The sequence below is a fragment of the Plecotus auritus genome (assembly GCF_963455305.1).
Source record: "Plecotus auritus genome assembly, chromosome: 2".
NCBI classification, from domain to species: domain Eukaryota; kingdom Metazoa; phylum Chordata; class Mammalia; order Chiroptera; family Vespertilionidae; genus Plecotus; species Plecotus auritus.
In genome coordinates, this window is record NC_137771.1 from 23,498,860 (window position 1) to 23,524,105 (window position 25,246).

Sequence of the window (25,246 nt, forward strand, 5' to 3'; positions counted from 1 at the left end):
TGTTTTAAGGCAATACTAACCTAGCTCTTTCGTCTACTTGAGGATTTCACTCTTTAGGCATCTTTTCTTTCCTGCATCATCAGTCTCTCCCTCTTACTAGTTTACTAGATCATTCCCCAAAGCACACACGTTCTAGGATCTCTTATCTTACAAAATATAAATCCTTTCCCCATGTATTTCCCTGGCAGTAAAGTTTCTGAAAGACTGTTATACCCCTAACCCCACTTCACTCTTCAACCCACTTCAAACAGTGGTACTGAAGGTTGAACTAGCTATGGTCATATGAATCATCTTTTCCCTCATTTATACAATAATTAACTTTCTTCTATGGTATAAAGCATTTATCATTGGTGTATTGAAGTGTGTGACATTTAAATCTGATGTTAACACTGTTAACACACATGTCCTGATCTGCAGGTAGTATCTTAGAGATGATATTCCACTTCACGTGAACCCAAACCCTATCTTTATGTGGTATTAAGAGTAGCACAGAATTGGATAAAATAGGGTTTATCTTACAACTGGAAATGTTAGAAAATGCAAAATCGCAGGCCACACCCCAAACATGCGAAGCTATAGGGGTAGGACCCAGAAAGCTATGTTTTAATTAAGCCCGCCAGAGGACTGGGATGTGTGCTAATGTTTGAGGATCACTGCCTCAAAGAAACTTCAATCCAGTGGTTCTCTGTCAGGACTGAGGATAAGAATTATTTGGGAATAAAAAAAAAAAAAAAAAAAAAAAAAATTATTTGGGAAGCTTTAAATATTCCTAATCCCAAACCTACTTAGTTGAAACCTGGGAGTGAGTGCAGCCTTATTTTTAAAAGAGGGTGTGTGTGTGCATGTGCACATTTTATACTGGAACAGCATATCTGAAGTTTCCTCTGGGAGGGGAAGCAGGTGATCAAATTTTAGGGACAAGAGAAACATTTTTTACTGTGTCTTTGTACTATGTGCATATTTTTACTAAGTGCATGTAATACCTATTCATATTATTTTAAATTTTTTTAGCTTAGGGGGAAGAAAGAATCACTGCTTTAGAAGGAATGAGACATTAACCAGCATGATATACGAATGAGCTAGATGGGAAAGAAGTCAGGCAGTGAAATAGAATGTGGGGGTGTTGGGCTGCTAAGGGGCAATTACAGCATGAGCAAAGGGAAAGTAACAGGAGGAAAGACAGTCTCCGCCAAAAGTCCAAGCAGATAATCCTTTTTCCATTTCCTTCCTGAGGTGATGTCAGGTAAACTGAGATTCAAACTAGAGAGCTCAATTTATCCATAGTCAGTTTTATTCTGAATTAACCATCTATCAAGAGTGCACGTCAAAAGAGTAGAAAAAAATAAACGAGCCCATCAAAAAAAGTTCCCTGGCAAGTGGGAGAGAGGGCATTTTGTTAGGAGCCGTGTTTAGAGAAGGAAATGTTGGCCAGGTCATGGATGCCATTTTTGTCAATGATTCGAACACTGAAAGCTGGCAGGTTCAGGATGAAGCGTTTCTGGAGCTGCAGAGAGACACAAAGGAAATTAGTCAACAAACATTTACTGATGGGCCAGGCTCTGAGTGAGGCACTGGGCACACTAGCAGATAAAAATCCCTGCTTTTGTGAAGCTTATATTCCAGTGGGAGCTGCTGGGACTAGGACACTGAAGAAAGCCCAAACTGCAGCTGAAAGCTGACTGGAAGGTGGTGAGCAAGAACTGGGAGATGCAGCTGGGAGTCTGTCTCTAGCCAGTCAGCTGATGAAAGAATGAGACAGTCTATCTGTTCCCCACAGTCTTCTACCAATCAGCCTAAACACAATCTTGCTTTGGACCAAAGCAATGTACCCCTAGGTCCTAACAGTTTTCTCCAGTCACCCACCCATATTATCAGGACCTGGTGTGTTTGAGTGTGTAGCTGGAGGGGTGGTGGGAAGGATGTTGGCAGAACTGCTCTTGGAACAAACTCTGCTTGTCTCCTCTAATCCAAGCTGACCTATCATTAAAGTAACAATTCTGCATTTCATAAGACTCCTTGCTTAAGAGACTGTTCCAAGGAGCTGCATGGTCTTGTGTGCATGGAAGCAGACAGTCCCACTAACCTGGCTGGAGATTACTGAGGGACAAGCTGGAGGAAATTTTTGCTCCTGTGGCTACCTGTCCTGGACACCTCACTTAATAGTCTCCAGAGAAAAGGCACGAAGTTCCTATTTCCTGAAGAGCCTACCCCAGAAATGTCCACCTCCCCAGACCTAAGCAATCCCTCCCTGGATGTTTCCCATCTCCTTTACTACTGAGAACTGGACAGCAACAACCAGTTCACTTTCAGAATCCTCTCTTTCTGATGACTCCTATTATCCAGAAACACGACTCAAGATTAAGAAAAGGTAAAAATAAGGAAATGTGGGTTTCTAATATGATCACCTTTAAGATTTATGAAGAATAAAGTCTCAAAGCATTTAATATTCCAGTGGCTTCTTCCTGGCAGCTCCTTGAACACTGGGGTTGCCCGGCTAGGCTAATATGACCTCTCAGCTGAATGGTTAAGAAAATTACATGAGTTTATTCTCAGCATCGGCTTTGGAAAGGGGATTCACAAACAAGAGGAAGAAGGGGGCACTGTGGGCTGAAAATGACAGGCTTGTGTAAGAGGCAAACTGGCATTATGTTCAAAGCATCCCCCCCACCCACTTGCTCTCATCCTCCCACTCTCTCACTAGACTACGAATTCAAGTTAATCCTTAGGCCACAAGAACAGTAAAAGAATGAAAAAGCCTAAGACCGTGGTCGGCAAGCTGCGGCTCACGAGCCACATGCGGCTCTTTGGCCCCTTGAGTGGGGCTCTTCCACAAAATACCACGGCCTGGGCAAGTCTATTTTGAAGAAGTGGTGTTAGAAGAAGTTTGTTTAAAAAATTTGGCTCTCAAAAGAAATTTCAATCGTTGTACTGTAGATATTTGGCTCTGTTGACAAATGAGTTTGCCGACCACTGGCCAAAGGAGCTGCTTTCTTTTCCTTCTCCACACACCCCCCAAAGCCTCTGACTCTTAGGAGTAGTACTAGACTGGGTGGGGTCTGAGGCCTCATAAAGTAAATGCTACTCTCTGCTTCTGCCCAAAGCTTTCTAGTTGCTTTCTATGGCCTTTGGAATTCTCAGGAGAGGCTTCCTCTCCAAAACTCATGCACTGTTAAGGGGAGCAGACACCAGCAACTCCAGATGGAACAAGAATAAAGGAGGTATAAAGGGCAGCAGTTGTTCCAGTAATGGCCCCGTTACCACCTGCAGCAAAATCACCTGGGCCTGCTGGTTAAACTATTCTCAAGCTCTACACCCGGACAAACGTATCAGAAGGGGCTGGGAGACTGAATCTATTTGATTTTTAAAAACAAGCTCCTCAGATGATTATTATAATGCTAAAATTTGAGAACCACTGGTCTGGATGAACCAAAAAGAAAAGTAATTAAACTGTAAAACATTGACATCGATGAGGAGATGACCCATGAGAGGAAAAAATAAGCTTAACCAAACTCTATCCCTGGCAGCAACTTCACATCTGGTTAGTGGGTATTTATTACACCTTCTGGCAAGGATCAGAAAAAATGTAATGGAGGAATGGGAACAACATTGGCAAAGAGAGACAAAGCATTCTTTTCAGTCCTTTTAGAATCCCACGGGAGCTACTCACCTCCTCTAGACATTTCCTGAGAAGCTCCAATGCCCGCTCACGTGAGAGATCTGAAAGAGAATACAGAGACCAAGCACTCAAGGTATTGCCATTAACTTTTGATTAAGTTTCAGACTTTCTCAGGTCAGCATGTCACACAAACGGAAAAGGGGGAAAATGCCTAGCCTTCTAGCTTGCAACAAACTTATTCCATATGCAGTTGAGGGTGCCCCAGACCCAATGCTCTGGCAGCCACAAGCCATTGCAAATTGATTTGCTATAGAGAAGGGTAAGCATGACGGAATTCTGCCTCCCATGGCTGGGCCTGCCTCTAGAGAAGTCCAGCAGTCTGCCTCTTTTTTATGGCCCCCGCCCCGCCCCCACCTCATTCCCACACCCCCTTTAGACCAGGGCTTAAACCAGTTCCATCTGCCCTAGCCAGCTGCAAATCAGGAAAAGGAAGGACAGGGCCAGAGTTTCAGCCTCACTTTCCCAGCTGGTTCTGTTTAACAATGGAAAGAGAATTCATAGGATGGGGCTGAGACGCTCATAAAATAGGAGCCAAAGGAACTATCCATGGGCATGTCAAACTGGGATGACATATTATGCAGTTAGGCTTCAGGGGTGGTTGGTGGTTATACTGGTGGGCAAATCAGCTGTATTACTGACAGCTGCCAAATCAAGAAATAGTCACCAGGAGGCCAGGCTAATTCTTTTTAGGATGTGAGCTCTGGCAAGGCTGAGGTTGAGTGAGGGGGCAGCACCAAAAAGGAATGAATAAGCCGGATTGAATAAGGGAAGAACAGAATGTAAGGAGAGAGGTGGTTATCTATAGTGCATCTACAGCCTGTAAAAGCTGAGATTCCCAAATATCTAATGCTCACAGTGGCTAAAGTCAAAGTTAGGATTGGGGTCAGAAGTTAAAACTTAGCACAAAAGCATCTCTACGTCAGAGGCTTTGCGTCAAGTTGACAATTTATTGACAAGTAGAGAGGCAGCTTTATCTTGCAGGAGGGGGCAGCCATCCTATATAATAAAGAGGGAATATGCAAATTGACCATCACACCATAACAAGATGGCTGCACCCACAGCAGAGGCCAAGTTCCTGTAATGAGCCTTAATGAGCAATCAGCAGGGACCTGAGGCTGTGCCCCCTGCCTGTTGGGGCTTGACAGGAGACCTCAGGCCACACCCCCTGCCCTGATGCCAGGCTGGGGGACCTCAGGCAGTTGTCCTGGCACTGGGCCAACAGACCTGAGGCCATGCCCCCTGCCCTGGTGCCAGGCCAGAGAACCTCAGGCCATGCCCCTGCCATGTGGCGCTTGACGGGGGACCTCAGGCCACACCCCCCACCCCAGCGCCAGGCCGGGGGACCTCAGGTAGCACACTCCGCCCCTGGTGCCAGGCCAGGGGACCTGAGGCTGCACCCCCCACTTGGCAGGGTTTGATGGGGGGGGCCTCAGGCTGCACCCCCTGGCCTGGGCCGGAGGATCTCAAGGCGCGCCCCCCCAGCCTGAGGGACCTCAGGCCGCACCCCCCACCCCGGTGCCTGGCCAGGCGACCTGAGGCCACAACCTCCACCCAGTGGGGCTTGATGGGGGTGGGGCCAGCCAGGTCTGGATCTAGCCCAATGGGGGTGGGGCCGGCCGGGTCTGGTGCGATTTCAAGGCACACGTGGGTGGGCGGGGACTTGACTCTGGTTCCTGTGGCGCGCCCCAGAATCTGACAGGAGGAAGATTTTCATATACATTTTACTAATGTTCTTTCATCCCTGACACTTCTATTATAGAGAAAGGGCAAATAGCAATATTAAAATATTTCCTCTAATTAATTCCCTTTTAATGTGCACAAATTTCGTGCACCAGGTCACTAGTTAAGTAATAAAGACTTATGGCCTTCAAAAGCTCTGACATTTAAACAAAGAAATCCTCAGTTGTCATGCTGGAGAACTTGTTCATCCTCATAAGCTCAAGAGGGACTTTTATCAGCTTTTCAATAACTGTACTGACCCACAGGAGAAAGCAGCTTTGAGAGGGCACCTGAATTTACTTCTTAGGATCTCTCCTCTATTTAAGCCCTGGCCACCCACGTGCACAAAATCAGGAAGCAGCTGAGGACAGAGCTCTGCTATGTTTTCCTACCTAGATTCCTGGAACTTACTTGGTGTGTAGTATCGGTCCAGGATACTGAGAGTCAGGAAGGCACCATAGCCATGGGCTGCAAAAGGGGCCTTGGCCAAGGCTGCCAGGTAGTCCATGTAGTAGAGTGCTGGACCCTCATGCTCATCGTAGCCAGCCAGGAGGAGGTTGACATGATATGGGGTCTGCAAAAGAAAGACATGGCAAAGTGATCATCAAAGGAGTAACACCAACATCGCTTCTTATGACAAACGGGAACATTCTAAGTCTTGATGAATAAAAAAAATAGCAGCAACTAAGTAATTCGTAAAATTTAGAGAACCCTAAAGGACACAGAATGTGGTAAGAGTTTAAGAAAGGGCCACTTGTCTTCTTGGAACAGAAGAACACTTGGAGCACTTTCAGGTACATGAAAAAGCTGCATTCTTAAAGCCTATGGACCAGAACCTGTTACAAAAGCATTTCAAAGGCAAAGCATGGGTGCTCTCGTGTCTCTCCTAATGGGTGAAACCAACAAACACAATTCTGAGAGTGTCAAACCACATCATCCTAAATAAACAGGCTCAGGCTGAGCACCTGAACCAAAATCTTAAGTGGTTAACTGTATGCTCCTCTATTAGAAACAATTATTGGGCGGGGGAAGGATAGTAGGTCTCAAACGTTTAGGTTAAATCACTAAACTTTTAATGCAGACAATAATAATGGAAGTACATGAATAATTTAAAAAAACATAGAAGAACTGTAGATTTCAGTGAAATGCTAACATTTTTCTAATATAACAACATTCCCCTACGATAAAAGAAGTAATTTTTATCAATGAGACAAATAAAAAGTAATTTATAACTTGGATTTACAGATCTCCTTTCTCTGTTTTTGTTTTGTTTTTTAGGTATCTTTCTTTTTTTACCTGCAAGTCTAAGAATGCAAGTTCCTATAGAGAACCTTGACTAAGTCTGCTTTGTTCTTCATGTCCACGTGGATTATTTCTTTTCTACATCAGCTGGGCATTTTCCATGTAAAATTCAATCTGCCTATACCCCCAGGCATCAGCAGCATGACTCTTATCTTACATAGCTTCCTTTTTCTCTGCAAAATGTGTTTTCCCTCTTGCATTTGCCTCACTGAGCAGGCCTTGCCCAAGGTTATGTGCTCATCCTTAAACTTAGTATTCAATTAAGAGCACATTAAATGAAATAGAATACCTTTATACCCCGCTATCATACAGCATCCTATATAATAAAAGCCTAATATGCAAATTGACTGAATGGCGGAATGACCGATTGCTATGACACGCACTGAGCACCAGGGGGAAGACACTCAATGCAGGAGCTGCCCCCAGCCCATAGGCCAGCCAAGGTGAGTGCCAGCGGTGGCGGGGTGACTGGCGGGTGGGGCCAGTGAACGGGCAGCGCCAGGCCAGCCAAGGTGGGTGCCAGTTGGGGCCCCCCAAATCGTCCCACTGGTCGCCCCACAGATTGGCCCTGATTGCCGGCCAGGCCTAGGGACCCTACCCGTGCACAAATTTTGTACACTGGGCCTCTAGTAAAGTAATAACAGCTAATGGTCATTAAAGTGACATCTTACATTCTTTGACCACTTGGCAGCCTGAAGAAACCCATGTTAGAACACATAAAAATATATTATTTTACTTGAAATTCCAAGCCAATTGTGCTAAGTAACATCTCCCCAAGATTACAGAGTAGATCTAACCTGCAAACAAGTTTCTGCCTTGAGGATAAGATGGCTGATAATCTCCAAGGAGTAAGAATTGACCAGCAGTAGTCAAGTCTTCTGAGAAAATAATTACCTGCCTATCACATTTCCCAGTGGGTAGTGTGCTACACTCTGCCAGGCTCTGGAATTCTCTGCTGCATTCTGTGACTATGTTTTGAGTACATATGACCTTAGGGGTAAGACATTTAATCCCTATGAGCTTCTGTTTCCTTATGTGTAAAACTGGGTTAATTAATCTTTCCCCTTTCTATCTTCTAGGGAGTATGGTGAGAAAAAATAATAGAAATGAAGTATCCCAAACTTTGGAAGAAAAGATGCTACCTAAATTCCTAGTATATTACCTATTTCCTTTTGACAGCTTACCACTTTAACCAACAGCAAAACTGTTTAAAGATACAAAATATATACAGTATAATTAATAGCATTTTTAAAATGTGAAAACAGTACTACAAAATGAGGCAAACAAAATACCTTGGTATTCTTGTAGGTAAAATTAGAATAGCAAAGGAGAGAGGGAGGCAGTGAGGAAGAGCCAGAGAGAGGAAGAGAGAGAGGGAGAAGGAGGCGGGAGAAGAGAGACAGAGAGATAGAGGTAGAGAGAGAGAGAGAGAGAGAGAGAGAGAGAGAGAGAGAGAGAGAGAGAGAGAGAATATTCTAACAGGTTTCTCTCCCCAAGAGATTTAATAATACACTCACAAAATAACTATCACAAAATAAGTTCATCTTTTTGCTAAAAGGATAACTCTACTCTTCTTCATTCACTGGCCAGAACATCCATTGTATGCTTAACCAAAATAATTTTATCAAGATGCAATGGCATGTTAAGAATCCACCCAGATATCCAAAGAGGCCTAACTAGCAGAACCCAGATATGTTCTGTCTCCAATGAGGATCTTGCCCATACTATTATTAGATTACACTGTGTTTAAAAAAATTAATGTCATTTAAAAAGTCACCACCAAAAGATTTTATATGAAACTACTGGCCTGGTGCACGGATTCGTGCACATTGAAAGGAAATTGGGAGCCCACGCTTGTGTGACCAGGAGTTTCCACGTCCCTGTGAGCCGCTGGGAAGTTGCATGGGAAGTTTGTCTCCCTCCCCGCAGCTTCCTGAAAAAATATTTCCAAATGTCCCTTCTGCGGCCAGGGTCAGGCCTTGCCCGCCGGGAGGTCCCTGGTGGATGCCTTGGGCCATGCTGGATGCTTTCCGCTGCTTGGAGCCGGATAAGGAATGCTCCGAGGTGAACAATACTAGGTTAGAGATCTTGGGGGGCGGGATGCTCTGTTGCCATGCCCCCACCTTTCAGATCCATCTCTCTTTGACTTTTACCGATTGTCAGTTGCCACCTTGTTATATTGCTGTCTTCCTCTGTAGCTCCGGGGCAATCGGTAAGAGATGAGATTTGATCTCGATGCCTGAGGTAGAGTTCCAGGAGCCCAGCAGTGATATCAGGCTTGTCCTGGTTACTCCAAGTATCTGCGCTTCAACCATTCTCTGGAGGTTGTAACTGTAGGCTTATAGGGTATGAGGGATGTAGCAGTGTGCTAAGCGGCAGGCAGCCAGGCTAAGCCAGAACTGGGGCTGGGTACCACTGCTCCGCTCGCCAGCTGTGAGCCCGGCTTGAGTGGCGCTCCCACTGTGGGAACACACTGACCACCAGGGGGCAGCTCCTGCGTTGAGCGTCTCCCTCCTCCTCCCCCCCTGGTGGTCAGTGCACGTCATAGTGACTGGTTGACCGGTCATTCCGGTCCTTCGGTCATAACAGTTGCTTAGGCTTTTATATATATAAATTATGTCAACAGAATTCCTAAAGCAAACTCTATTGCTTAATTGTTCTATATAATATCATTAATTTATGCTTAAGTATCTAACACACACACTTGTCAAAGTTGGTATTCAGAAGCTACAACTCGTGGTACAGAAGATAACTCACAAATTATTGTGTGACTTCGAATTACCAACTTTTGCATGTGTGAGATGCTTAAGCATAAATAAATGGTGTTATCTAGACTAATTAAATCAATACATCTGTGTAACAACTTGCAGTTTCTGAAATTCTTCTGACAATGCTCCATCAAAGATCTCTGGTTCACACTAGTTTTTTAAGATTTCAAATAATGTGTTGTGTTCTGTCATTCTCTTGCTCCTCTAAGAATCATGACATTCCAAGTGATAAAGCCATAGTTATGGATTTCTTGATTGTTATACTCCTGATTCATTAGTGTTTTCTTGGAATGAGACAAATTCCAAAACATTCAATTTTGTGCTAGTCATACAACATGTGACTGCTTGTGGTATGTTTAGGGAAATACTTAGTATGTTTAAGACACAACTTACCTATTCAAATATTTATACAAATTATAAGCTCCATGAAGGCAGGACTATGTCTGGCTTGTTCAAGGATGTATAAGCATATAGTGTATGCTCAATAAGTATTTGATGAATGAATAATAATCATACCAGAATGCATTATATGTATTTTATTTTATTTTTAAATATATAGTTTTATTGATTTCAGAGAGGAAGGGAGAGGGAGAGAGAGATAGAAACATCAATGATGAGAGAGAATCATTGATCGGCTGCCTCCTGCATGCCCCCCACTGGGGATCGAGCCCGCAACCTGGGCATATGCCCTGACTGGGAATCGAACCGGTGACCTCTTGGTTCCAGGGTCGACGCTCAACCGCTGAGCTACACCCAGCTGGGCCATTATATGTATTTTAACATATATATGTGGTTAATGCCTAGTATCACAAGTGGAAAGATTAAGAAAACCACTAAACAAATGTCAGAAAGTGACAAGTCCTACTTTTGAGAACTGGTTCAAGTTTAAATCAATGGCCAGCCTCTCTCTGAATGCACAAATATTGTTGCTTTTTGCTAGACTCTTGTGTTCTTCTCTTTCTACCTCCCTTTAGACATGGGCTGCTAAGTAAAGAAAAATTTAGGATACAGGTCAAGCATTTAGAATTAAATAAGAACATAAATAAATATCTCAGAAGAAACAGCTGGGCTACACTGCAGAATTAGACCCTGAATTTGAAATTTGGCTCTATTACCAGATGTGTGGCTTTAGAAAAGTTAGTCATTTAACCTAATCTCTCATTTTTAGTGTTTTCATTGAAAACATGCAACAGTTCACAGTACAAATACCAACGTGCTTAAAGTTGTATCTGATATGCTAAAAAATAAATAAAAATAAAAAAATTATGAACCATCCTGAGTATTCAAAATGAATTTTAGCTTCTAAAATAAGGTACCATCAAATTTTGCCTCTTTACAAGTGGGGAAAAAATAACCTAGACAAATGTTGTATCTTTTCCTCCCTTAAAAAAATACATGACATAAACTCATTTTTAAAGTAGAGAGCTTTAAGTCATTTTAAGATCTTCTTCATCTATACAACAGGATAAAAACAGAGTACATCAGATAGTTGCCAGGAGGAGGGGGTTGGAGGATGGGTGAAAAATGTGAAGGGATTAAGAAGTACAAATTGGTAGTTACAAAACAGTCAGAGATGTATAGTACAGCATAGGGAATAAAGTCAATAATATTGTAATAACTATGTATGCTGCCAGGTAGGTACTGGAAATATCAGGGGGAACACTTTGTAAAAGATACGATTGTCTACCACTATGCTATACACCTGAAATTAATACAAAATAATGCTGAATATATACTGCAAATGAAAAATTAAAATAAAATAAAAACATTATATGCTAACAACATGGACAACCTGGAAGAAATGGATAAACTCCTAGAAACATACAAACTTCCAAAATTAATTCATGAAGAAATAGAAAAGCTGCACAGACCGATAATTACTAATTAAATTGAACCAGTAATCAATAAAAAACACAAAGCAAAAGAGTGTGCATCATTATAGGATTATGGCAAAGTTTAAATAAATAAATATAAAGTGCTCTATGTAATGCTTGTTACATACTAATAATATAATTAGTTATCATTACCATCATTACTACCAACATCATCATTTTTAGGATCTTACTACATTATTTAACAGATCTAAATAGATAATAAGATTATGAAGATGTTCCACAGAGGGCAGATAAAATTATTCACCTTTTTTTGGCTGCTAAAACACATCTTTTATGCACTTCTCTCGGATTGCAATGGACTTCCCAAGTACCTCTGAGCTCTGCAGAACTGAGCTCAGTTCTACCCTGTACACTTGAGATTGGTTCCCTTGTACATTCAGGAATGGGAGATGTACATGGGACACACATGTAAACTTTCCTAAAGTTAAATGAAACATTTCCCTCCCTCCAACTCCTTGCATATTTCCTCTTTCATGAAAAAGAAACACTGTAGTGATTAAGAAGAGTGTGAAATTCCATAAATTTTACAGCTAAAGAAAACAGTTGTGATAAATACACTGCAACAACAAAATCAGTGATGAGAATCTGGGTGGTGACAAGCAGCAGTGTGACATCTGGCGGAAGCCAAAGTCACAGCAAGGGGGAGAGAGGTGGGCGTGAGGAAGCATCCTGCTGAGCGTGGACACAGAAAAAGAGAGGAATTGACAGTCTTCCTTTGGAGCCGGGCCAGCCTTTGCCACCTCTAATTGAATAGAACGACATTGCTGAGAGGTGCCTTGGAAAACAGTGCAGCTTCTTTTGCAATGTGCTGCACCTTGGAACATTAAGCAGTGTGTGAAGCATACTTCCATTCCTGGAGGGACAGTAATTTGGAAGGAGATGCAGAACTATTAATGGGACAAAGGACTTATATAGTTGTGACAGTGTTTTAATAAATAGGCTTCTAAATACACTAAACAAAGACTGGGCTTTGAAGGGAAGTGCCTGCTATTTCTTTTAGTGCAGCCGATTGTCAAAGCTGCCTAAAATTCGATCTTTGCCACTGAGAATATTTCACAAAAATGCAGCTCATAGTTAGGAGGGACCTAAAAGCTCAATTGGTTTATCTAACATCTCTTTCACAAATGTGGGGACTCAGCTCAAAGAAGAGATAGTGACTTGCCCTAAACTACACAGCTAATTAGTGTTAGAGTCAGTACCAGAATTCAGACTTCTAGATTCCCAGTCTTGTGTGCTTTTCTAGGAAACCATGCTGCCTCTACAAAATGGAAATTAGTGTGAAAATATGATTCAATATGTAAATGTCAGTTTCACACTCAAATATTTCAGAATGTACTACTTTGCATACCAGCATCTATTGTTCTCTATTTCATGCATTACATCTTATGTGACCAATAATACTTTAAGTTTAAAAAGGGCAGGTTTAGCCGAAACCGGTTTGGCTCAGTGGTAGAGCGTCAGCCTGCGGACTGAAAGGTCCCAGGTTCGATTCCGGGCAAGGGCATGTACCTTGGTTGCGGGCATGTCCCCAGTAGGGGGTGTGCAGGAGGCAGCTGATCGATGTTTCTCTCTCATCGATGTTTCTGGCTCTCTATCCCTCTCCCTTCCTCTCTGTAAAAAATCAATAAAATATATTTAAAAAAAAAAAAAAAAGGGCAGGTTTAACACCAGACCATTATGACTCCTCTAAAGCAGCGGTCACCAACCAGTGGTCCACAGGTTGTTATTGGAAATTGGTGGTCCGTGAGGTCCAAAAGGTTGGCAACTGCTGGTTTAAGGAAACCTTAAAACACAGGAGGACCACTGGTGGTCCATGTGGTCCAAACAGTTGGTGACTGCTGCTCTAAAGGGTCTAAAACTATGTAAGATATATAGTAGGTACTCAATAAATACATGTGATGATAGATACCAACCCCTTAACTGCTTTGCAGTGCCCAAAATTTCAACGTCATTAACAAATAAGATGGATGAATTATCTTATACTGGTGCTCTGAACTCTAAATCAAGAGCTTATCTCTATATATAAGACCCTAATATGCAAATAGACCGAACAGTGGAACAACTGAACAACCAGTCGCTATGACGTGCTCAGACCACCAGGGGGCACGCAGAACATGCTGGGTATCGGCCGTGGTGGGATGGTGGAGCAGATGAGCAGGGGCGCCAGACCAAGGCAGGGCGTCGGTTACTGAAAATTCTTTGCTCCCATGGGCCGTGGTCCCGCCCAGTGCTCACACCCGCTGCTGGTGCGGCTACCGGCCCCAATTGCCCCTCAGGCGTTCTCCACTTCCCCCTGCTGCTGAGGGGTGATTGGGGCTGGCAGCCGAAGCTTGCACCCACTGCTGGCGCCAGCCCCTACTGCTGGAGCCAGCCCCAATCGCTCCATGCTATCAGCGGGTGCAAGTGGGGCCGATGCCATCAGCGTGTGGGAGCGGAGGAACGGGAGTGGGGCTGCCAGCAGACAGGGGACTGGGGGCCGTGGCAGGAGGGGCCGGGTTGGGGTGCAAAGGATGGGCCGAGACCCGCCCCTGTGCCCACCACAGCCTCATGGCTCACAGCTCCTTTCAAGGTGCACAAATTCATGCACTGGCCCCCTAATTTCCAATAACAAGCAGAATTTACTAGCTATTTGCTTTAGGTGGGTTTGATGACATACCTTGCAATGTTCACCATTTCAAACAAAAAGATCTCAAAGATTTCAGCAACATCCAACTTGATTTAGCAAGTACCTTTTCTAGCTCTAAAAGATTATGGTTCTCTGGATGGAGATAGGGCTGGGGAAGAACTATCTATCCCTAATGCCTAAGCAGTACAGAATCATTTGTATCCTCTTTGACACAGCCTTTTTAAAGGAAATCATCAATCCTTTTTTTTCTAATAACAATGACTATGCCTTAAGTATAAATGTACACAGTTTATAAAAGGCTTCAACCAAGTCATGCAAGGTTTCTTTGAGACTATGAAATAGACAGATGCCCTAGTCCAGTGGTCGGCAAACTCATTAGTCAACAGAGCCAAATATCAACAGTACAACGATGGAAATTTCTTTTGAGAGCCAAATTTTTCAAACTTAAACTTCTTCTAACGCCACTTCTTCAAAATAGACTCGCCCAGGCCATGGTATTTTGTGGAAGAGCCACACTCAAGGGGCCAAAGAGCCACATGTGGCTCGTGAGCCACAGTTTGCCGACCACGGCCCTAGTCAATTTCAGTTTGCATTTGGAATATATATATATATATATATATATATGCAAATTAGCCAGGACACCGTGACATCATGACCAAACATCAAGGACCTGAGGCTGCATGGCGCCTGGCTGGGGTGAGGGACCTCAGGTCGCACCCCCCGCTCCGCAGGGCTTGATGGGGACCTCAGGCCACGCCCCCCCACCCCAGGAGACCTCAGGCCGCGCCCCCTGCCCAGCAGGGCTTGACGGGGACCTCAGGCTGCACCCCCACCCCAACACTGGGCCAGGGGACCTCAGGCCACACCCCCCACCCAGTGGGGTTTGACCGGGGACCTGAGACTGCGCCTCCCCACCCGGCGCCGGGCTGGGAGACCTGAGGCTGCATCCCCTGCTTGGTGCCAAGCTGGGGAACCTAAGGCTGCACCCCCTGCCTGGAGGGGCTTGACGGGGGTGGGGCCGGCTGGGTCTGGATCTCACCCAATAGGGGTGGGGCCAGCTGGGTCTGGGTCTCCTGTGTTTTCAAAGCACGTGCCGGTGGTGGGTGGGGACTTGACTCTAGGTGCCATGGCATGCCCCAGACTCCAACAGGAGGGAGATTTTCATATACATTTTATTAATTTTCTTTCATCTCTGATACTTCTATTATAGAGAAAGGGCAAATAGCAATATTAAAATATTTCCTCTAATTAATTCCCCTTTATGTGCACGAATTTCGTGCACCGGGCCACTAGTGTGAATATATTATAGACTCAATAATGTTATTTGGCATTTACTCTGAGAAGCATTATGCCAGGTGATGAAGATGGAAGCCTGAATCTGGAAGGAGCTCACAAGGTAGACAGGGTACAAAGGATTCCAGATGGAAGAAACAGCATATGTGAAGGCCAATAAACAGAGTAACATGGACTACCTGGGTAGTGATGAATATGGGACATGTATACCTAGTGAATTTCAGCAGCAAGCAGAGAGAAAATGTAATGAGAGGAACTGACGAATACTGGCATTAGCTTCCTAAAGAAGATGAACTTCAGTCTATAATCCATGGAGGAGCCAGTGAAAACTATTCCCACTCTCCTGCCAATCCAAGCCTTTTTCATGTCTTAGAAGACTGCAGAAGCAGTGAGGATAGAGGGGAAGACATGAAATATCAGAAGATAGAACTGACAGGAATTACTAACTAGTAGACTAGAGGATGAGGGAGAAAGAGTTGTTAAAAGAAATCTCAATAAGGGGAAAGGTGGTAGAGCAAATGAAAAAACTCAAGTGGCCCCAAAGAGCTTAAGTTGAGCTGTCCAGAGGTACCTGAAAAGAGAAAACAGTGTACAGCCGCAATCATGAGTCTGAATGAAGAGTCAGCCAATGAAAAAGTTTCATTTACTATTTACTACCAAGCCCTCTGTGGGCTCGCAAACTGCCCTCCTTCAGACAGCAATCAGCCCACAGAAGTGTTTTGTTTTCTAAATGCTGAATTTTGTTTTAAAGAAAGTGTTTCAGGTGGAGGGAACAGCCAGTGCAAAGGCCTTGAGGTTGGGCTGTGCCTGGGGTATTGGAGAAACAGCAGGCCCTATGTGGCTGGATGGAACTGAGTGAGTGAGGTGAAGACAGGGAGGAGGTGAGGGGCAGGGAGGGTTCATGCAGGGCCTTGTGGCCTTCTGGGCTTTTACCCTGAGGGAAGTGGGAGGGCTATCAGCTAAGGAAGGCAGAATCCAGTCACTATTTGTGACAGTTCCCACCGTGCCCTGTTGTGCCCCTCCTAAAGCTCCCTGTTTCTGGCAGAGACTTGATGTAGCACAGAGATCTCTGGCTCTGGACTCAGCCTGCAAGGTTTGAATCCTAGACCTTGCACTTACGAGCTGGGAACTTTGTTGTTTTGTCTGTGCCTCCATCTCCTCATCAGGAAAATGGTGCTGATAAAAATATCTCTTTTAGAAGATAATAATTTAATAAATAACAATAAATGTTAACGAAAAAAATAAAAGTTTCATTTACACAAACACACATTCCTATGTTTACATGTGGAAGGCAGTGAAGAAAACAAATATAAAAGAACACTATGGCAGAGGTATTCCTAGATTGTCATGAGAACACAAAGCTGAGGGTGATGTATGTGTGTGGGAAAGTACAGAGAAAGTGTCCCTGAAGAATGCCATTGGGAAATGTGGAAGTATATTTAGGGGAGAATGATCAGCAAAGTGGTGGAATGGACAAAGGCACAAATACTAGAGAGAACCACAGCAGGTTAGGGGAAGTGCAAGTAATTTGGTATGAAGAGGAGATTGTGAGTGACCAAGGTGAGAGGTAGGACTGGAGAGAGAGCAGGTGAAGAAGTGAAAGAAAACAGATGAAGCAGGAAGGCTACCCTCTAAGACTGTGAACTAGTGAGCTATGAAGTTGGAAGGTGAAAACAGTTTCCTATTAATTCTGTGACTGATTGGGATTGGAAAACTATACTGAACTTCACAACAAGGAAGTTAAGTTAAACCAACTGTTTGGCTTTTCTTTCTCTCTCTCTCCTGTTTCAGATACATTTATCTTTTGTAGCACTAAAAACCAAACTGGCCCATGTTTATAAATCCTCACACTAAATTGAGAAAAAGAGGAAGCAAATGTGTCTCAAACGAAGCAAACCTTTCATTATCAAACCCCAAGAAATAATAAAAGAAACATTACTCGGATAGTGAGACTGTCTAACCAAGGTTTCCCTTTTCTTTTCTCTGCCTTAGGTCATACTCTGAAAGTATATTTAGTATATCTGATGTTGGCAGATACAAAAATCATAATGTAAAAATAGTCTTCATTTTTCTTTAATAATGATTAACTTACGTTCAAATGTTTTTGCTTAACACACTGGCAAAAATTCTTATAATGGTTGCGTTCTTGAACTTAAGCTCAGGAATGTTCCTGCATTTATAACCAACATTATGTGTGTTTTTTTCATTCATTCATTTATTTTTTTGCAACCAACATTCTAAACTTTAAAGTTAACACACCTTTTAGTCTGGCCAGTGTAACTCAGTGGTTGACCATCAACCCATGAACCAGGAGGTCATGGTTCAATTCCTGGTCAGGGCACATGTCCGGGGTTTCAGACTCGATCCCCTGTAGGGGCGTTCATGAGGCAGCTGATAGATGATTTTCATCACTGATGTTTCTATTTCTCTCTCCCTCTCCTTTCCTCTCTAAAATCAATAAAAAACATTTTTAAAAATTTGAAAAACACCCTTTAAATTATTTGAATAAACTAGATTTTTAGATGCCATAAGTTGTAAGATAGGCATGTGTTTTGGGGGGGGGAAAAAAAACAGGAGAAACCAAGATGGTGGCATAGGTAAACACCTAAACTGCTGCCTTGCACAACGATTTCAAAACTACAACTAAAAGACAAAACGGACATCATCCAGAACCACAGGAAGGCTGGCTGAGTGGAAATTCTACAACTAGAAGGAAAGAGAAAAGCACACTGAGACTCAGGAGCTGCAGGAGGCAGAGGTACTGAGACGCGCGCACAGAGAGGACTGGCAACTGAGTGCGCGGTTGGCTTTCTCAAGCGGGAGGGAGACAAAAGCTCCCAACTGTGCTGAACTCCAGTTCTGGGCGAGACTCTGGGGACCCAGACTCATACGGGGTGAAACTGGACTGTCAGGAAAGAGAAAAGCACACTGAGACTCAAGGAACTGCAGAAGGCAGAGGTACCTAAGCGCGTGCGGCTGGCAACTGAGTATGCGGCTGGCTTTCTCAAGCGGGAGGGAGACAAAAGCTCCCGACTGCACTGAACTCCAATTCCGGGAGAGACTCTAGGGACACAGACTCATTCGGGGAGAAACTGGACTGTCTGGCAGCGGGTGGAACTCGAGGGCGGCTTTCTCTCAGAGGTGCTTGCAGTGATTACCACGGGACACTGAGACACAGGGGCCTATTATGGCAGGGCTGATGGGAAACCAATGCTGTCTGCTCTGCCCTGAGACTCCGCCCCATCCAAAATGAGCACAGAGGCTTTTGCAAGTCTTGTCCCATAAGGGTGTCTCCAGCACAGAAGTTCTCCCAGTGTAGACACAGCTGATCCTCACAGCCAAATGGCCTGGAGGTCAATTCCTCCCAGTGATACCAACAACAATCAAAGCTTAACTACAACAAGACTGTGCACACAGCCCACAAAGGGGTGCACCAAGAGTGTCCACCTCAGGTAACTGGGGAGGCTGAGCCACTGGGCCCTATATGACATCTAGCACACAAAGCCACTCTATCAACTAAGGGAAGCAGCCAAAATGCGGAGACAAAGAAACAGGTCACAAATGAAAGAAATGGAGGAAAGGAAACAACTGGATATATGGTTATAAGGTTTTTCAAGCATTTTCTAGAAAAGGCCGATAAATTTAGCGAGATCCTCGAGGATATGAAAAAAGACCAACTAGAAATTAAGCATACACTGACTGAAATAAAAAATAATATACAGAGATCCAACAGCAGACTAGAGGATCGCAAGAATCAAGTCAAAGATTTGAAATACAAAGAAGCAAAAAACACCCAACCGGAAAAGCAAAAAGAAAAAAGAATCCAAAAATATGAAGATAGTGTAAGGAGCCTCTGGGACAACTTCAAGCGTACCAACATCAGAATTATGGGGGTGCCAGAAGAAGAGAGAGAGCAAGATACTGAAAACCTATTTGTAGAAATAATGACAGAAAACTTCCCCCACCTGGTGAAAGAAATAGACTTACAAGTCTAGGAAGCACACAGAACCCCAAACAAAAGGAATCCAAAGAGGACCACACCAAGACACATCATAATTAAAATGCCAAGAGCAAAAGACAAAGAGAGAATAATAAAAGCAGCAAGAGAAAAACAGTTAGTTACCTACAAGGGAGCACCCATACGACTGTCGTCTGATTTCTCAACAGAAACTATGCAGGCCAGACGGCAGTGGCAAGAAATATTCAAAGTGATGAATAGCAAGAACCTACAACCAAGATTACTCTACCCAGCAAAGCTATCATTCAGAATTGAAGGGCAGATAAAGAGCTTCACAGATAAGAAAAAGCTAAAGGAATTCATCACCACCAAACCAGTATCATATGAAATGCTGAAAGATATTCTTTAAGAAGAGGAAGAAGAAAAAGGTAAAGATAAAAATTATGAACAACAAATACATATCTATCAACAAGTGAATCTAAAAATCAAGTGAATAAAAAATCTGATGAACAGAATAAACGGGTGAATAGAATAGAATCAGGGGCATAGAAAGGGAGTGGACTGACAATTCTCGGGGGGAAAGAAGTGTGGGGGGTGCGGGAAGAGACTGGACAAAAAGCGTACACCTATGGATGAGGACAGTGGTGGGGAGGTAAGGGCCCAGGGTGGGGTGAGAACTGGGTGGAGGGGAGCTATGGGGGGAAAAAAGAGAAACAATTGTAATAATCTGAACAATAAAGATTTATTAAATAATAAAAAAAAACATGAAGATCTGAGATCAAATGTGCCTTTATCACTTTTTAAAAAATATATTTTTATTGATTTCAGAGAGGAAGGGAGAGGGAGAGAGGGATAGAAACATCAATGATGAGAGAGAATCATTGATTAGCTGTCTCCTGCACAACCTTCACTGGGGATCAAGCCCTTGACCAGAATCAAACATGGGACCCTTCAGTCCGCAGACCAACATTCTATCCATTGAGCCAAACCAGCTAGAGGGCCGGTGCATGAGAGTCATGCACTGGGGGGTGTCCCTCAGTCCGGACTGCACCCTCTCACAGTCCAGGACCCCTTGGGGGATGTCCACCTGTTGGATGTCCCCCCCAGGGGGGATCGGGCCTAAGCCAGCAGTCAAACATCCCTTTCTCAGTCCAGGCTTCTCGCAGTCCAGGACCCCTTGCTCCTTACCACCAATGCACTCGCCAGCCATGAGTCCAGCTCTGACCACCAGGGGGCAGCTCCTGAATTGAGCGTCTGCCCCCTGGTGGTCAGTGCGCGCCATAGCGACCAGTCATTCTGCTGTTCGGTCGATTTGCATATTATGCTTTTATTATATAGGATATTTGTGTTACTTGCGGTAGTCACCTGGCCTTGGAGCCTCAAGTGCCCACCTGAATGTAAGAGATAACACTGCTTGCCTGATAGCTGTGAAAAATTAAAAATGCTCCCTGTGTTGCCCTAACCGGTTTGGCTCAGTGGATAGAGCGTCGGCCTGCGGACTGAAGGGTCCCAGGTTCGATTCCAGTCAAGGGCATGTACCTTGGTTGCAGGCACATCCCCAATAGGGGGTGTGCAGGAGGCAGCTGATCGATGTTTCTCTCTCATCGATGTTTCTAACTCTCTATCCCTCTCCCTTCCTCTCTGTAAAAATCAATAAAATATATTAAAAAAAAAAAAAAATGCTCCCTGTGTTGAAAGTCCCTGGATGATGGCCTAGTAAGTAATAGGTGACCAATAAATGTCAAATGAATCTGAATTTTAGGAGCAAAAATAAATAAATAAATATTGTATATATTTCAATTTTTAGCAAAACTAAATTTTAGAGTTCCCCTTCAATAATTCCAAAATTTCTTTAAATTTTACTTCTCTAAAGCCATGACTAACCCCAAGTTTGAACGTTCTCCTATTAAAGTTGTAATCTTATTGTAATTAGAAGTTTAGAAATTTAATGAGTTGAAATGCAACATGGCACAGATGCCTTATTATACCAACTAGTTAACACAGTATTTGTTTTCTACATTAATTTTACTTGCTAATCAAAAATACTGCTTTCTCCAAATAACATCAAAATAAAATTGCTGATTGTGCAATGGCAAAACCAACAACACCATGTCTGCAACAAGGCCACTTGAATTTTTCTTTTTAATGAGCTGGCAGTTTCCAGGGAAAATGTAAGATTCCATATACCTTTAAGGCAGTTCTCAAAAATTCAAGTGCAGAAGACATGCTTTGTACACAAGGCATCTATTAATTTATACATCCTAAACATGCCCATGAGTATCTATTAATGTTGAACATCAGAGCTGACGCATCTCCCTGAGTTAATAAATAAGTCTGCTGCCCTGGCCAGTTGGCTCAATTGATTAGAGCAGCAGTCGCCAACCGGTGGTCCCTGGACCACTGGTGGTCCGTGAGATCCAAAAGGTTGGTGACCACTGGGTTAGAGCATTGTCCCAGGCACCAAAAAGGTTGCAGCTTCAATTCCTGGGCAGGACACATACCTAAGTTGCAAGTTAAGTCCCTGTTTGGGCACATACTGGTACAGGGAAACAACCGATCGATGTTTCTCTCTCCCTCTTTCTCTACCAGTAAAAGCAATAAAAACATACCCTCAGGTGAGGATAAAAATAAGCAAACAAGTAAATAAATCTACTGGGGGAAAAAAAAGACTATATATGATTGTATATGTTTCAGATGTCCATAGCAACTAGATAAAGAGTATTAAGGAAATTTTGGGGAGAAGGCTATTTAAGGATCCCTTCTATTAGAACACAGTGCTCCCCCCATCAGCAGCCTAGGTTCAACACAAGTTACTCCTGCTTTTTCAATGGACATGGAAGCTCCTTGTTGGTCTCCCTGCTTCTTTCCCCAAAAGGTCTACCAAAGAGCAGCCAATGGTCTAACTAAATTTCGTTTGATGTTAATCCCCCATAGCCAACATGTTTCCAGAGAGCCCCACTACTTTTAGCATAAAGCTTTTTCTTTTTTGTTAATCCTCACCCAGGCATTTCTATTCTACTGATTTTTAGAAAGAATGGAAGGGAGGGGGAGAGACAAAAAGAGAGAAACGCTGATCTCCCATTGATTGGTTGCCTCCTGCATGCAACCCAACCCGGCCAAGAATTGTACCTGCAAATGAAGTACGGACCGTGAACTGAAATAGAACCCATGAACCTTCAGTCCATGGGCCGATGCTCTAACCACTGAGAAAACCGGCCAGGGTTAGCATAAAGCTTTTTCATGAAAGTTTTTATAACGTGGACTACCTCTCTAGTTTCAATCTCTTACCATTTCCCTAAAAACCTCAGCTGCATTTAACAAACTTTTATTTTGGATGTTAGCTATATAATAAAAACTATACAAAGGTATTTATCTATGTCTGTTATTCAATCAGTAGAGTCCTGATTTGTATGTAGTACCCTACCAGTTAAAACAGATTAAAAATTAGGAGTAGGAGTCTCAGAAGGACTATTTGACCCTGCCCCAAATATCACTAGAAAACCACTGTGCCTAACTCTAACACATTCTCTTACAAACCCCCTTGGTCTACACTTTCAGTTTTCCCTTTTGTTTCATCTTTGCCTTAATGACAGCTGGTCCTTCAAGGTTCAGGTTAGACTCTGTTCTCAGAGCACCTATCCATCTGTATGGCTATTATAGCAGCTGTCACTCTGCAATGCATTCTGTCACCGGGGGCAACCCAAGCCTCCCACTCGTTCCAGCCTGCTCCGAGGCCCCTGCCCACAGGCCCCTCCTTCGGCAGCCAGCCCAGGCAGGCGGGAAGCTTGGCTTCCTCCATCACCAGGGGCAACCCAAGCCTCCCGCCATCTTTGTCCCGCTAATTTGCATATTCCCCCTGTGGGTGTTGTGGAATGACAGTCAATTACCATATTACTCTTTTATTATATAGGAGGATTATGGGGACACTGGTTAATAAAACCATACAGGTTTCAAGTGTTCAACTCAATAAAACATCATCTGCACACTGTATCATGTGCTTACCACACAATGCAAGTCTCTTTCCATCCCCATTTATCCTCCCTCTGGCTATCATTATACTGTAGTCCGTGTCTATACATGTATATTTTCTTGGTTAATACCTTCACCTTTTTTCACCCAGCCCCTTAATCCCCCACCCCTCTAACAGCTGCCAGTGTGTTCTATGCAACTATGCTTCTGTTTCTATTTTGTTTGTTAAATTATTTTGTTGATTAGATTCCACATATAAGTGAGACAATAAGGTATTTGTCTTTCTCTAACTTGCTTTCTTTCACTTAGCATAATTTCCACATCCATCCATGCTGTCACAAAAGGTTAAGATTTTCTTTTTTTTTTTTACAGCCAAGTAGTATTCCATGAACTTACTTTTTTCATTTTTAACTTTTTCAAAAAATATGTTGTGCTTTCATGCCCTTTAATCCTTCCTTTTTATTTTCTTAAACTTTTTCAATGAAATAACACATACATATAAAAATGCATAAAATATACATGTACAGTTTAAGGAATAAAGTGAATATGCATTCCCAGGTCAAGAAACAAAACAGTCAACTCTTTCCCCACCCAAGACCCCACTGTCCTCCATTTTAGATACTTATTTTTTAGGAGAGAATAAAGAAAATCTCACAGAGTTTTTGGGCTCAGCCCCTAGGTTCATATCCTTGCATGATCCTGGGCCAGGGCAGATAAAGAGGCACCAAGATGCCAGGGTATATGTATATTTGTATCTGTGAGTATGTAAGGGCATGCTCACACAAGCCAGGATACTGGTTTAAAGCAATCTTAAAAGTTCAGGTACACTGGAACTTCCAATGGCAAACATCCTATATAATAAAGCGGTAATATGCAAATCGACAGTCATGCCCTCACAAGATGGCCGCCCCCATGTGGTCACAAGATGGCCACCTCATGCAGTCACAAGATGGCCATCCCATGCAGTCACAAGATGGCCGCCCCATGCAGTCACAAGATGGCCACCCCATGTAGTCACGAGATGGCCACCACAAGATGGCTGGCAAGGGAGGGCAGTTGGGGGCAACCAGGCTGGCAGGGGAGGGCAGTTGGGGGCGACCAGGCCTACAGGGGAGGGCAAGTGGGGGGGACCAGGCCTGCAGGCAGAAGCGGTTAGTGGCAATCAGACAGGCGAGCAGTTGGGAGCCAGCAGTCCCGGATTGTGAGAGGGATGTCCGTCTGCCGGTTTAGGCCCAATCCCAACTGGCAGTCAGACATCCCCCGAAGGGTTCCAGATTGGAGAGGGTTCAGGCTGGGCTGAGGGACACCCCCCGCCCCAGTGCACAAATTTCGTGCACCGGGCCCCTAGTTTAAGAAATAAAAGCATGTTACCCTGGCCAGGTGGCTCAGCTGGTTAAGAGTGTCATCCCATATACTGAAAGGTTTCAGGATGATTCCCATTTAGGGCACAAACCTAATGGTAGGCAACCAATAGATGTTTCTCTCACATTGATGTTTCTCTCTCCCTTCCTCTCTCTCTAAAAATCATTAAGAACATATCCTTGGGTTTTTACTAAGCAAACACAGTACTTTGCTGCTCCTGGCTTAATCCATACCGTGATAGGAAATCATATAATTTTCAAGACACAGTTTCAAAAGAATACAAATTTAGACCAATTACCTATATTGCTCTACCTCCACTGTGGGTAGGAAAGATGCTTTAAGTGGATACTTGGCATTATGGGGTTGCATAATCCCAGCCACCCAATAGCATCATTCCATTCAACCAGAACAGGGGTTCTCTCTGCTCACAGCAGACATCCAACAGAGTAGCACATATATGCTCTCTGAGTGAGAAAGCAACACCTTCTCACATATAACCCCCTGGAGAGAGATGGGGAAGGGGAGGGGGAGGACTTTACACCTGCAAACTCCTAACTCTATCACCACTAGGGCTGGGAAAAACAGCACATACTTTCTAAAAAGAAGGAAATAAAAGGTTTCCTGATAAAGCCAGTAACTTTCAAAGAAGAATCTTCTTAAGCCATTTTTTCTTAGGAG

General features: G+C 43.6%; 1 protein-coding gene across 1 annotated transcript in view; it reads right to left on the reverse strand.

The window, feature by feature from the left end:
- Window positions 1-1,269: 1,269 nt before the first annotated feature.
- PSMB2 (proteasome 20S subunit beta 2) overlaps window positions 1,270-25,246 on the reverse strand; it is a 41,560-nt gene continuing 17,583 nt past the window's right edge. The window contains exons 4-6 of the mRNA XM_080654747.1: window positions 5,807-5,969; window positions 3,668-3,717; window positions 1,270-1,504 (exon numbers count right to left, since the gene is read on the reverse strand). Of these exons, the coding sequence (XP_080510873.1) occupies window positions 1,397-1,504; window positions 3,668-3,717; window positions 5,807-5,969 (321 nt within the window). The 3' untranslated portion in view covers window positions 1,270-1,396. The remainder of the gene's footprint in view (window positions 1,505-3,667; window positions 3,718-5,806; window positions 5,970-25,246) is intronic.